This window comes from Antechinus flavipes, chromosome 5, assembly GCF_016432865.1.
Source record: "Antechinus flavipes isolate AdamAnt ecotype Samford, QLD, Australia chromosome 5, AdamAnt_v2, whole genome shotgun sequence".
Lineage (NCBI taxonomy): Eukaryota > Metazoa > Chordata > Mammalia > Dasyuromorphia > Dasyuridae > Antechinus > Antechinus flavipes.
This window is the reverse complement of record NC_067402.1, coordinates 105,762,156-105,776,711: the sequence shown is the minus strand read 5'-3', so window position 1 is coordinate 105,776,711 and position 14,556 is coordinate 105,762,156. Positions and strand designations below refer to the sequence as shown.

At 35.4% G+C, this 14,556-nt stretch overlaps 1 protein-coding gene across 2 annotated transcripts in view; it reads right to left on the bottom strand.

The window, feature by feature from the left end:
* The window catches only part of DGKI (diacylglycerol kinase iota), a 565,471-nt gene that overhangs the window by 104,526 nt on the left and 446,389 nt on the right, over positions 1 to 14,556 (bottom strand). For both annotated transcript variants that reach the window (XM_051961507.1, XM_051961508.1), the window contains one exon: positions 2,245 to 2,314. In XM_051961507.1, coding sequence (XP_051817467.1) covers positions 2,245 to 2,314 — 70 coding nt within the window. The remainder of the gene's footprint in view (positions 1 to 2,244; positions 2,315 to 14,556) is intronic.

The window sequence follows — 14,556 nt, the reverse complement described above, 5'->3', positions numbered from 1 at the left end:
CCACATAACAAAAAGACATATGATGAAACTTTTAATCGGTAGAACTAGTTTCTGTTAAAACCAAACAGCATCATCAGTATCCTGCATTCAATTTTTTTCTCAGTTTATTTGCAAAGCACCTTGGTTGGTTTTTTAAAAAATGCATGACACATTTCTCTAATATGCTCATTTATTCCTCTGTGATAGATCAATAGACTACCAAGGATTCAGGAACATTCTATGCTTTCTTTCAGCTTTATCCCTTCCCATCTTAGCCCTTGGTAAATCTAGGGATTTAACTCTATTCTTATATTATTATGAAGGAAGGAAATTATTTTGAATAATTTCTTAGTCAAGGAACCTCAGATGTCCTATTTTAGGCAAATCTACACAGTAGTTTGAAACATGGAGTAATATCAACAATACTTAGCATTTTCATGAGCTTTGAGATTTGTAATGTACTTTCCATATAACATTTCATTTGATACTTGAGTATTCCTGTGAGGTAGTGCTAACATCATTATTATTCCAATTTTTCAGATGAGGAAATTGAAATTCAGAGATGTTGAGTGAATTATTTGAGATTCCATAGCTTTTAAGCTTCTGAAATGAGACAAACTCAGGCTTTCCTAATTCCAACTCCAGAAATACATCCACTACACTAGTAGTGCCAAACTTGAAGCTGGCTAGTGCAAGAAGCCATAAAATTCCCAAGTGATTCAATTGTAATTGGAAAATAGTTAACAAAAAAATTAAAAATACAATATAACACATATAATCTTAATTTATGGTTTTCTAGGTCATCTTTTTCATCTGAATTTGACCTTACTACTCCCTTGAGAATAGAGCTTGTAAAAAACTGTCATCCCCTCCTCACATACAAATATCATTCTCACTCTCAGAGATTGGTTGGGGGAAAAAATCCATAAGGATTGTTTTTCAAGGAAGTAACTTTGAGAACCTCTATACAATTCCCGAATTGCTATTTAAAGAACTCCTCTTTCAAATTGGTTTTCTGAGATACCTTACAAGCTTCATATAATTGATCTCCTTAATCTTAAAATCATACATCACACAGTCACAAATATTAATTCAGAACTAACTTTGATTGCACGTCCAATACTACACAATCTCTTTTATCCACATAATATATCCCTTCGATGTATGCACTGTGAGCACATATGCACCAAGAAGGAGACATATAAAGAAAAAGGCTAGAAATCCCAGTGCCTTAAATCAAGAATTCTAAAGATTCATCATACCATGTTTCCAGTTGAAAACTTGGGCCTGGCTAGCTCTTCATACTAAACTCACCTTTCTTAGCTATTAAAGATAACCACTTTTATTTAAAACAGGTAATTAATGTCTTAGTACTACTAAACATTTTGCATATATTATCCCCATTAAGTCTTATAATAACTTCACGTGGTAGGTAGGGCAAATGGATCATAATTATTATACAGATGAGAAAACTGAGGTTTGGAGATCTTATACAAAATCACACAGGTAGTAAGTAGTTTATCTAGGACCCTGACCCAATTCTTCTGGCTTCAGATTTCATAATCCTTCCACAATGCCAGGTTACTAAACATAGCTAACTATTCTTGTACTAGTGCAGTGCTCATTCATTCCCTTTTTCACCTTCCCAATTCTCTTAGTCTCTTTTTTCAAGTCACAGCCTGCACAACAGATTGCCATTCTATCCCTTCATTTTGTTTTTATTCATTTGCCTTTATGTTTGTTTACTAAACAATCAGTAAGCATTTATGATGAGCCTATTATGTGCTAGGCTTTATGGGAAGCATTGGATACAAAGACTGAAAGAAACCTGCCTTGGAAGGCAGACTGGCCTGGCCTGGCAAACAGAAAGCTAGCCAGCTTCAAGCAGGAGGCTGGGATGTTCAAGTGCCATCTCCAAAATATCCTGGATGTGTGATCCTGGGCACAGCAGGTATCCTGTCAATATTCCAAGACTATAAATCACAGAACAGTTGCATATTTGCATTGCTAGAAGGAGTTTTCTAACCATGAGATGCTATCGCCTATTAAATCACACATCAGGATACATATATACATATTAATATTCTATGTCTTAATGATGAGCCTTTTTATATCACAGGCTCTTCTCAGAAACTTCCTCCTCTCCCCACTATTTACTTTTTCCTTTAAGTGAAGGGGGGAAGATGAGAAAAAGGGATGGTGAATAATAAACTCTATTCATCAAAGACAGCTCTCTAACCTTCAAATAAAAGCAAAAACACTTACCATCTAGGAAGCACCACCTGGGGGAAAGTCTCTGAGCTGAAAGAGCCCTGGGGAAAGAGGTTTCCTGGTCCTAAAAAGAGAGAAACAAGATTCTTGACTTAGATGTAGGAGGGACTTAGAATTCATCTAGTAATTCTAGGGTTATAATAGAAGTCATGGGCTAGAGTGAAGTCTCTGAACTCCTTCTCAGAATATCTTTAAATGCCCCCCCAAAAAAAAAACCAAACCTTATAGAATCACAAAGGAAGCCAATTATGTAGAAAAAGTTATCCAAAAAAATTTTAAGCCATATTTATAGATTCCCAATAAAGAATTCCTTATCTAGTCCAACTTTCTCATTTTTTTGGTTGGGGAAACTGAGACCCAGAGAAATTAAATGATTGGCCCATTGTTACCTAGATAGTAAGAAGTAACACCTGGATTTGAATTCAGGATTACCGATTGCAAATCCAGTGCTCTTTCTGCTGTACCATGCTGCATTTTTAAAAATAAAAATATTAACAGAATTATTAACACTGAAGTAACTTCAAGTAACCATATGATTCTAGTATCAAATGAACCATTAAATTTTATTTTTTCTCATTTCACATTAATGATAAAATAGACAAGACAGGCATCCTCATTCTCACTTAACTTCTGATGGCCTCAGTTTCCAGAGGGATCAAGTGAGCCTGCAAAGATCACATGACCATTTAGGATCCCAAACAAGATCAGGAATCATTTCTTTTTACTTCTACTATCCTTATTCTTCCCAGCTGATGAGGAAGTATACACATTCCATTCTTCCCTAATTTTAAAGTTTAATATTTAAACTATTAGAAACTTTCATAATTCCTCATAATACATTTCCTAAGTCACTAAATATTAAGCAATCACTCTATTCACAAAAACATCTACTATATGAGGCACAATTCCAGCTACTGCAGAATCGAAGATAAAAATGAAAGAGTCCCTTTTCTCATAGAATTTATATTCCATTAGGTGCACAACAGGAATGTTTGAGAATGCTACTGAATGGTAGTGGAGAGGTGTGAGAATTGGGGTGGGGAATCCCCTCTGGTTGATGCAAGTCCAATGCAAAAGAATTCGCAAACCAGAAAGCTTTCTTAGCGGGCAAAACTCCTCATTAGGAATTTGCCAAAGACAGATTGACAAATCATAATTATATAGGATACACCTTGGCCTGGAGCTGGGAGATGTCTAGACTACTCAATAGATGACCATCAGACAGAGATCTTGAATTGAATAACTGGAAGTTTGTAGGCTTTTCCCAAGTCTGGGAATTCCCTGAAGAAGGAACAGTTTCTGGGCCCTGCAAAAAACATTTCAGTTTATGTCAATAGAGATGATTGACCAAGATCTCTGATTGAATGAAACCACTTAACTGGGCATTGTCTGGGAAAGGTATGCTTTTCCAAGGAGAGAGCTTGAGAACCTGAATCACTCTTATTTTACAGATTAAAGGGAAAATAGTTTCAGGGTTCATCCTCATCCCTACTATCCTAGTACAATTACTAATTCCTTCCTAAATTTATGTTAATGACTAGAATATTATGCTAAATCTTTTAGTAGAAAGAAGTCTATTAAGAAATGGATGCAGAAGTAGAAAAAAGACAACCTTAATGTAGTTTCCAGTCATAATTTTCTAGAGGTTTCCAATTATTTCCTTAAAACTTCATTATGCTAACAATCAGCATGGTTTCAGGAAAAAAAAAAAAACTGGAAAAACATGCAAACTAATACAAAGTGATATGAGCAAAACTAGGAAAACATTGGATACAATAACAGCAGTATCAGAAGGATGACCAACTGTGAATGACTTAGTTATTCTCAGCAATACAATGATCCAAGATAATTCCTAAGGATTTATGATGCAAAATACTATCTATTTTCAGAAAAAGAATTGCTAGAGTCTGAATGAAGACCAAAGCATGTTTTTTGTTTTTTTACTTTTTTTGTTTGTTGTTTTTTCTTTTCTTTTTGGCCTATTTTCTTTTGTAACTTGGCTTAAATGGAAATACGTTTTGTATGACTACACATGTATATTTTATATAAAATTGCTTCCCTTCTCAAGGAAGAAAGGAGTTAGAGGGAGGAAGAGAATTTAGAATTTAAATTAAAAAAAAACAAATGTCACAAATTGTTTTTACATGTAATTGGTAATTTATCAAAAAAAAAAATAAGGGTAGAATAAGAATCTGTAGTGTTTCATGATAGTAAAGGGCTTTAGAACATTTAAATTTTCCTTAGTCAAAAAGATTTCCTCTACCAGGCAAATTTACTATTAGCTACACCAAATTACTTTGTTTTTCACTTAAAATCTCTGGGTAGTTGACAGTATCACAGATATAGAGGTAGAAAAGTTCTTAGAGGTCATTTAGCCCAACCCCCTCATTTTAAAAATGGAAGACTGGGATCTAGGAGGTAAATGTTTTGCTCAAGTTGACATAGCTAGCAGTTGGCAAAACAACTAGCATTAATAATGACCGTTTTATTTATTAGTCATTGTGCAAAGGACTCTGTTTAAATTCTTTGATTCTACCACTTGAATGATCCAGAGGATACAAAATACCATAATAAACTGAAAAAAAAATCAAGTAATTTTTAAATAATGTATTTAGTTACTACCTTTCACCCTGTCTACTTAAGTAACAGCAACAGAATTTATATACACAGCTAAGTGGCACAATAGATAGAACACCAGATCTGGAATCAGAAAAAACTCATCTTTCTCAGCTCAAATCTGGCCTCAGACTAGCTGTGTGAACTTGAACAAGTTATTTAACTGCGTTTGCCTCATTTTTTTATCCATAAAATGAGCTGGAGAAGGAAATGGCAAACCACTCTATTATCTTTGCCAAAACAAAACAAAAAATAAACCCAAATGGTTTCATGAAGAGTAAGATATGACTGACACAAGTGAACAACAATCATTTATATACATCATTATGGTTTGGAAAATGACATATATACGTATACTAATTGACTCACAACATTCCAGAGATTTAGGTGCTATTATTATTCCATTTTTCAGTGTAGAAACTGAAGCTGATTTTGTCTGAGGCTGAATTTGAACTCAGGACTTCCTGACTCCAAGTCCAACACTCAATTTATTACCTAGTAGACTCTATCTTGCTGCCCACTTGTTTTCTCTGTTCTTGCCCTGAATGGTAGACTCAGTTGTCTTTTCCCATTCTCTCTGATCTCTCTATGGATTTTGCTTCCTTTAATGCAAGATATATCAACAAATGAAAATTCTAAGGAGAAAAGAATCCAGAAAAAAGGTTCAATTATACCTCCAAATTCTTAGCAAATTCTATTTGTCTAGCTGTCTGGGTTTGGGGAAACAATGTGGAAAAGCAGAGATCACAATGATTCAGCAAAATTAATTGAAAACAAATGACAACAGGCTTTCTAGCACCAGAAAAAAAATGATACAGAGATTATGAGAGAAAAATAATTGGGGGCATATGCCAAGGTAAGATAATGAATTGGGGGTAAAACAGGGTATCCAAGGGGACATACCATGTAGTGACTGGAAACAGAAAACTGGTGTATGGGTAAGAACTCAGAAATAGCCATTTGGATTGATATTCAGTTTAGAGGTGATTACTAAAACCAAGAATGTGGATGAGTAGTAAGTAAACAGAGAGAAGGTCAAGAAGTTGAGGTCAGAGCTTCAGAAACAGTAAAGGATAAATGAAACAAAGTGGTCCAGCAAAGGAAAAAGAAGAAACAGTCACAATAACAAATGATGAAGTTAAATACAGCTGGCACTATCCCTCTGGCCCTAGGCAAAGAGTGTACCTAAACACTTTATGACAAGTACAGGACTAGCCTGTTCTTAACGATCTTGGGACACTGAGCTTTCTGACACTGAACTTATTGATTCAGAAAATTGACTGAGAATATGGAGCAAACTGTGACTGACTCAGGGTTGGCAGCAGGTGATTTCTTGTATTCTGGACTCTTAAGATAGATCAAATACAAAGGGAGAGTATTGCCAAACATGGTGAAATAACCAGATGCTGGATTTGAGAATCCTCTTCTTACTTTACAATCTTACTTAAGTTCTATCACTGACTCAGATTTCCATAAGAAGGTTGGTAATCAGTAACAATAACAGTGGTATTCAAATGAAGTCATGAACAGAAAATATGGAGCTTTGAACCCAATTTCAAATTCCCTTTTTGCCATTTCACTACCTCATACATAAAGTGCCAACAGTATTAAGTTAAAGATATTTAATGCAATGATGACTCAACTCATCTAAACAAAATCCATTTGAATATGAATGAAGGAGATAATTTCCAGAGTTTAAATCCATCATGTCTCTGGATTGAGATATAAAAACTTGGACAAGATATGTCTATGTATATACAGAGAGTCTTCCTTCATTGAAAGTGTGTGTGTGTGTGTGTGTGTGTGTGTGTGTGTGTGTGTAAGATTGAGAGAGAGAGGGGTTGAGTAGTAATATGGAATCATAAATTACAAGACTAGTTACCCTGGCATGTTATATAATACTTTAGTCAATGCTCAAATGACTTAAATCATAGAAATGATGTTGATGGACAAACATAAACTCAAGACCTATACTCAAACATGAGCCAAAATAATCCTCCTAATAAAGTATAAGACTAACCTTGTCACTCCTTTCTTTAAAAACTTTCAATGCTTCACTATAGCTTTAAAGATAAAATATAAACTTTTTAAACTGGGGATCAAGATCCTGCAAAACCTAGTTCCCTCTTGACTTTCTAGACTTTTTTTCATGTTCTTCCCCTCCACAAATACCACATGCTGAATAAATTGGAGTAGAAGTTGTGTCCTGATCCTGTCTTATACTCTCCCACTTCTGTGTATTTGTGATGATTTCCTGTCATGCTAGAACATATTCTCCCCTTATTCCTCTATGTTATATTTCTTCCTTTTCTTATAGATCTTTCATGAAAACTTCCCTATTCCCTAGATAAATTGTTTTTATCTTGTACTAGGTTATCAGGACTTCTTTTTTTATCCCCATCTATTTCATGTCATATTTGTTCTTGTATACACCCTATCTTTACAAAGTCTCTTGAAGGCAAGCAACCAGGGCATGTTAGCAGGAAATGTATATGGATGATACAAAAGGTAGCAATCACTGTCTTAAGAAAAATACAGGAATCACTGCAGTTATATGTAGTTAAAAAAAATTCATCTGCAAATGGTGACAGGTACATGGAAAAGGTGGAAAAAAATATAATGTAATGTAATGTCTGACCTCAGACACTTACTATTGACATAATCAAGCCCCATGCTAAAAAAACAAACAAAAAAAAAAACCACAAACACAAACAAAAAACGTCTATATTTCAATAGGAAAATGTGATTAGATATGAATAGACCCTAACCACAGGAAAGACACAATTCATTGCAAAAACAACAATAATAACAAGAAGAGACTTCAAGCTAGTTTTCATGATGTAGAGCATAACATACCAGGAACAGAATCAGAGGGTTGTTGTTGTTCAATGATTTTTCAGTCATGTCCAACTCTTTGTGATACTATTTGGTGTTTTCCTGGCAATGATACTGGAGTGGTTTGCGATTTCCTTTTTTTGATTCATATTATGATGGGCAAAATGAGGCAAACAAGGTTAAATGACTTGCCCAGGATCATATAGTTAGTATCTGAGGTCAGACATTACATTACATTCAGGAAAATGAGTCTTTCTGGATCCAGACCTGGTACTCTAATCAGGCTGTTCTACTTATTACCTGTGTGATAAAAGTCAATTCATCTTTCTTACTTCATGGTTCTTATTTGTATAGGAAAAGGATAGGACTTGATGTTCTCTATGGCCTCCTCCAGTTCTATTTATATACTTATACATATATACTTACACTTATAAACATATACTTATATGTTCTATATTAACTACCAAAGCAACCACTGATAGGGAAATATTTCTGTATCCCAATAGTATGAAACATTTTAAGGAAAAAATAACAATGCCCCAATAATGATAAATTGGGAGACATAGAATTTTAAAAGTCTACTTTTATAGTGTTTATAGTTTCTAAATTGCAGTAATGAAAGAACATCTGGATAATAACAAAAGGAATTCTCTGAGGGAAGGAAAAGTGCTAAATCCCTGTCTACAAGGGAGAAGAAAGTATAAATAAAGTATAACTAATATTTTCCTGGTATTTATAACAGAGCACAAAAGCAGAGGGAAGAGGACTTTATAATGTGTAAATGGATGTTTTGGCAGCATCTGTACTTTTACCAGATGTGAATATCAAACATTTATTTAACTTTTGTTATGTGCAAAGCATTGGGCATATTAAGTAATATAAAGTACAATCCCTATCCTAAAGAAACACATATGGTAGTTGAGGAAGTAATAGATATTAGATAATAATATCAAAGATAGTGTTTGATAAGTGTCACCTGAGTGATATAAGCAATGAGTATGAGGATACTCATGCTCATTAGGATTTAGAGGAAAGACAGAGATTACTCTTGACTTACTCCTTACCTAGGCTAATCCCTCTACATATTTAAGAAATCCCTTTCAAACCTATCTCTTCCCAACAGACTGCCCTCTTTGTCACCCTCACTCTTTCATTTGTTTTCAATCCCTCCTCATCTCTTGGCTCATTTCCAACCACCTATAAACAGCCCATGTCTCCCCATCTTGAAAAAATGCTCACTTTATCCTTGGATCCTTGTTAACTATTGTCCTCTATCTCTTTTGCACTTATTTCTAAATCCCTCCACAGGCTATCTACACTAGATGCCCCCATTTGCTTCTCACTCTCTTCTCAATTCTTCACAATCAACTTCTGATCTTATCATTCCACTGAAAATGCTCTCTGAAAAGTTACTAATGATCATAATTGTCAAATCCAATGTTTTTTTTCCTCAGTTCTCCTTGGCATCTCTGCAGCTCCTGTCACTGTTGATCACCTTTTCCAACTTGATACTTTCTGCTCTCTAGGTGATCAGGATACCACCATCTCATCCTTCACCTCCTACCTATATGACCACTCATTCTCAATGTCCTTTGCTAGATCCTTTTCTAGATCACACCCTCTAGCAAAATGTTCTTTCATAAACCATTCTCTATATTACTTCACTTGGTGATCTCATCAGCTCCCATGGATTTAATTACTGGTTTCAGATCATACCTTAACACTTACTACCTGTGTGACCTTGGATAAATTACTTAATCTGAACTTTAATTTCCTTATTTCTAAAATTAAGGGGTGAATTAGTTGGTCTCTAATGTCCCTTTTAATGCTACTCTTAGGATGGAAGGTTCTTCACAAATATCCTTCACTGTCAATGTCACTTGGGCAGCATCTCTAGAATATGACTCCTCTCCTCTGATACTGCACCCCTCTGGTGCAGGCCCTCATTACCTCACACTTGGACTGTTGTAATAGTCTGCTAGTGGGTCTGCCCTCCTTAAATTCCTTCATTCAGCCATTAAAATGACTTTCCTAAAGTACAGATCTGATCATGTCACAATCCCCAATAAATTCCTATTGTTGCCAGATTCTGCTTGCTTAGTCTTTTTCTATACAGTTCCCATGGATTTAATTACCATCTTTACACTGGCAATTCTCAAATCTACTTATCCTGGCTTAACCTCTTGGCTGACCTACAATCTTACATCTCCAATTGCCTTTCAGAAATCTCAAACTAGCCGTCCAGTAGATATCCTAATGCTCAACATGTCTAAAAATGTACTCATTATCTCTCCTCTTAAATCCTCTCTACCTTTACCCTCCCTTATTACTGTAGAGGGCAACACAATCCCTCCAAGTCCCTCAGGCTCACAATCTAGGTGTCATTCTGAACTCTTCATTATCACTCACTCCTCATATCTAATCTGCTGCAAAGGTCTGTCTCAAATATGTTTCCTTTTCTCTGACACTGCCACCATTTTGGTGCAGGCCCTCATTACCTCATTCCTACACTATTGCAATAGTCTGTTGGTGGGTCTGCCTGCCTTAAATCCCTCCCTATTCTATCCTCCATTCAATCACTGAAGTGATTTCTCTAAGACACAAGTCTGATAACATAACAATCTTCCTACTTCCTCAGTAAATTCAATGACTTCCTATTGCTTCCAGACTCAAATACAAAATAATTTGTTTGACACTCAAAGCTCTTCAAACCCTAGCCTTGTCCTATCTATATAGTTATCTTTTTTACTTCCTAATATGCACAAGTTGATCCAGTAATATAGCCTTTTCCTTGTCTTCCCTGAACAAGATACTTCCTCTCTCAGTCCTGGGCATTTGGCTTTCTCCATTCCAATCCTGGAATATCCTCTCTTCTCCACTCAGCTACTGACTTCTTTGTCTTACTTTTAAGTTCCAACTAAATACCATCTCCTACTGGTAGTCTTCACTTATTCCTCTTCATTCTAATGTCTTCCTTCAGTTAATTATTTCCTATTTATCCTGAATATAGTTTGCTTTGTATAGATTTATATGTATATTGTCTTCCCCATTGGATTGTAAGCTCTTTAAAGATAATGTTGTAGGAATTTAAGATTGCCAGAAAATTTGAATATCAATCAATGCTTCCAGTTAAATTAATGAAGAAGCAGAAATTAGTACCAAAAGCCTAAAAGATGAATATGAAAAATCGGTGTCAAAGTCAAACTTCAAGGAATTGAAGTCAAGTAAAATAGAAAATCTTGAAGGCAATGCTTGAGCTCACTATTGCTAGCATCCTGTGATAATCTGAGAAGCTTTCTATATCAAGGTGGCTGTATTCAGATTTGTGAATGCCAGACAGGGGAAATAAATCACAAAAAAAGAAAATGAGACACAGGAAAGGAGAGAAAATAAAGGATGGATGGCAAGTTTCTGATTAGCGTGGCTTTGTAAATAGTCTGTGACAGCTGGCTTCTGCATAACTGGATTTGAACATTCAAGGCTATTCTAATCAGGATTAATAGACTTTAGCCAAACATCAAAGTAGCATGAGGTGTCTGGAAATGCTACTTTGAACCAAAAGTATTTAAGCCCTCAAATTTGAAAGACAAGGCAATACTCAATGTAAATATCACCTTTAAATAACTTTGTAAACCTCCATTCTACCATATCATTCACCTGCCTCTTGCTCTTCAGGGAATGGAAGTCAAGACCCTTTTCTGGAAGTGTCTTGATGGCACTCAGAAAACTGACTCGGGACAGGATCAGAGTACCCTCACCCAACCGGAACCAAAAGAACAATTAACCATGCCCATAAACTGTCCACATTCTTTACCTTATCCTAACCCAATATTTGGTCTATTACTTTCTGTGTTTAATATTTTCAGACAGCTAGCTCAACTCAGCTATTAATGCTGTTGGTAATTTTGTGGAGGAGAGATTGCTTTGTTTTGTTTTAAAACAAATAGTTGCTCCAAATTTTAAATTCAGCATCACAGAAAGGACAAAAATAGAGAATTCCCTTCCCTCCTGAAGTCAGTGATGCTGTAACAGGGAAGTTAAGTCTCAACAGTAATACCAGTTGGTCACAGATTTTAGTGAGAAGGAGGAGAGAGAGAAAATAAAACAAAAGGAAGTAACAGGATACAGCTGCTTTGATAGATGTGGCTTAGCCTTCAAGTCATTTACCAGAATTTGACAATCACATAGTTTCCAAAGCTCTCAACAAGAGATCTAAGAAATTTGAATGGTAGCCAGTGTTGTAACTACCACATCAATGAAAGCTGTGATGTTCCCCTTTGTTTGATTTCATCCTTTCCACAAAGCTTTCCTGTCTCTTTTTTCCTCCCATTACTCAAAACTCCTCAAATATATATCCATTTAAGGAGAGAATGACACCACATTTAATCAACACCAGCCAAATGAATTTGGCTAAAATGTGATCATAAAGCAAATGAGTTTGGCACATGGCTCCTAGTGACTGACAGACCATTCAAACTGTGTGGATACCTAAGCTTTCTGTACCACCTTTCTCTAGGTTTTCTCAGTCCATTTGCAGTCACTCGGTGGTTGCCATGAGTTTTTGTATTCTTTGCCTCTACTTAGGTGATTCCTTTGGTTTATTCCTGATTGGTTTGTGGTTAATAGTTTGACTTCCATTTCATCTCCATTGCTAATTTCAGTTCCTTCCCCCATCCATACTGTATTAACAATAGTTTACATTTCTGTAATACATTTTTAAAGGTTTAGTGCAGTCCTAAGATTGAGAGTTCTAGATTTCAAATACTACCTCTGGCTCTTACAATGCGTATCATCTTGGCCAAGTTACTTCCCCTCCTCTGGGTTCATGTTCCCTTCTCTGTAAAATGGAATGATTGGAGTAGGAGACCTATGAGAGAACTTCCAGCTCTAGATTTATGATCCCATGATGCTATAAGGTAGATCATGTGATTATTATTTTCACCATTTTAAAATGTAAAAAAATTAGGTTTATTTGAACTGGATTGATATCAAAATTCTAAGATTAGGATTCTTCAGCCTGGAGACAGAGAAGCTGCGAAGAAAAACTGAACAAAATGTATAAAATTGTTATAGAATGGACAACAGGAAACAAGAGGTACCAACACTGCAGCCAAACACCTTTCAGATGCTGAGAAAGTTCTTGGGACTGGTAAAAGCAGTGGCCACTAAATGGAAAGTAAAATGAATATGTCCCAGAGGATTCTTTCTCATTGTTTTTCTTATTGTAGCATATTTTTACACTTTGCCCTGATTTAAGGACTCCTTACTCTTTTAATTACCTTTCACTGAACTTTCTCTATTATTCCTATATCTTTTTTGCTTCTAAGGTGGTTACTAAAATAGCTAGTTGGCACAATGGAGAGAATATCAGACTTAAAGTCAAGAACACTCATTTGGCTGAATTTAAATTTGGTCTTAGACACAATATCTGGGTGACCCTACTAGACTAGTCATTAATCCTACTTGCCTCAGTTTCCTCATGTGTCAAATGAGTTGAAGAAGAAAATGACAAACTACTCTAGTACATTTGCTAAGCAAACCCTAAATGGGGTCAAGAAGAGTTGGACAAGATTTAAAATGACAGAACAACAATAACAAAAGTGCTTAGAATCTTGTGGATTATAGTGAAGATTAAATGAAATAAGTGCCATGCAAGTTTTGCAACTAGAAAGTCCAAAATATTCAAAGTCAAGAATAATATATTCAAAAGTACAAAAGGATATGGGACACAGGAAGTTTATTAGAGTCCCAGATGTCTAATTCCTTGCTAAAAAAAATGCTACAATGGCTTTTCACTGAATCAAATCTGAAATCCTTGGCCAACTTTTCCAGAGCCTGACCAAACACACCCATCCAACTTTCTCACTACACATGAACTATTCTACTCTATTTATGCCAGATTACTCTAGATTTTTCCTATACATCATAGTCATTAGTACCCAAGGTCTTTTCTTCATGATGTTCATCCTAATAATTTTCTTTGATTTATCCAAGTTGTATCTATCCTTCAAAGTTCAGCTGGCCTTTCATATCCTCTAAAGTGCCTTCCTTGATAATGATAGTTAGAAATAACATTTGTCCTTCCTGACTTCTAATATTCAATTAGCCTTACCCTGAATTTTAATACTTGAGATATGGAATACCTCAAGACACAGAGATGACTATATATTTTCAATGGCATCCCAGACACCAAAACAAAAATACATATGCTTTACCTTAAAGGAAAGAGAAAACATAATACATAAGATTTTTAGCTGGTTGCACATTTAGAAGCTCTCTAGGCATGGAGAAAGAAATAAGACTATACATAGATCATTCAGGCTTTCTTTTTCTAATCAGTAAAAAGTGGATTGGAATTAAAACTCTACATCTTCTAACTGCCCAAAATCATTTTTTTTCCTTTTTCCCATTGGGAAAACTAATAGGGAGATGGTCACTTATCTGGCCTCTCCCTGTCTGGTTCCTCTCTCTTACCTTCTCAATTTTTTACCACACAAATTAAGGGTGGATAAGCCACCATGGTTTTTCAATATTCCTATTTTATTCAATTAAATACTTTGCCTCAATTTCTTTCATATTGGTCTTGTCTTGCCACCTAGAGAATAAAAAGAATGACAGATGTGGAGGGGGGAATAACACCTTCTATATGATAGGCATTGTGCTAAGCATTTTACAAATATTATCTCATTTGGAGTTAGGAGACATAAATTTGAATCTAAACTCTGGCAGTTATAGCTTTGTGATGATGGTAAATTACTTCAGCTTTCTATATCTGTTTCTTGTTGAAAAAATAGACATCCTAAAACCTGTACCACTCACCTTAAAGGGTTATTATGAGAAACATGCTTTGCAAAC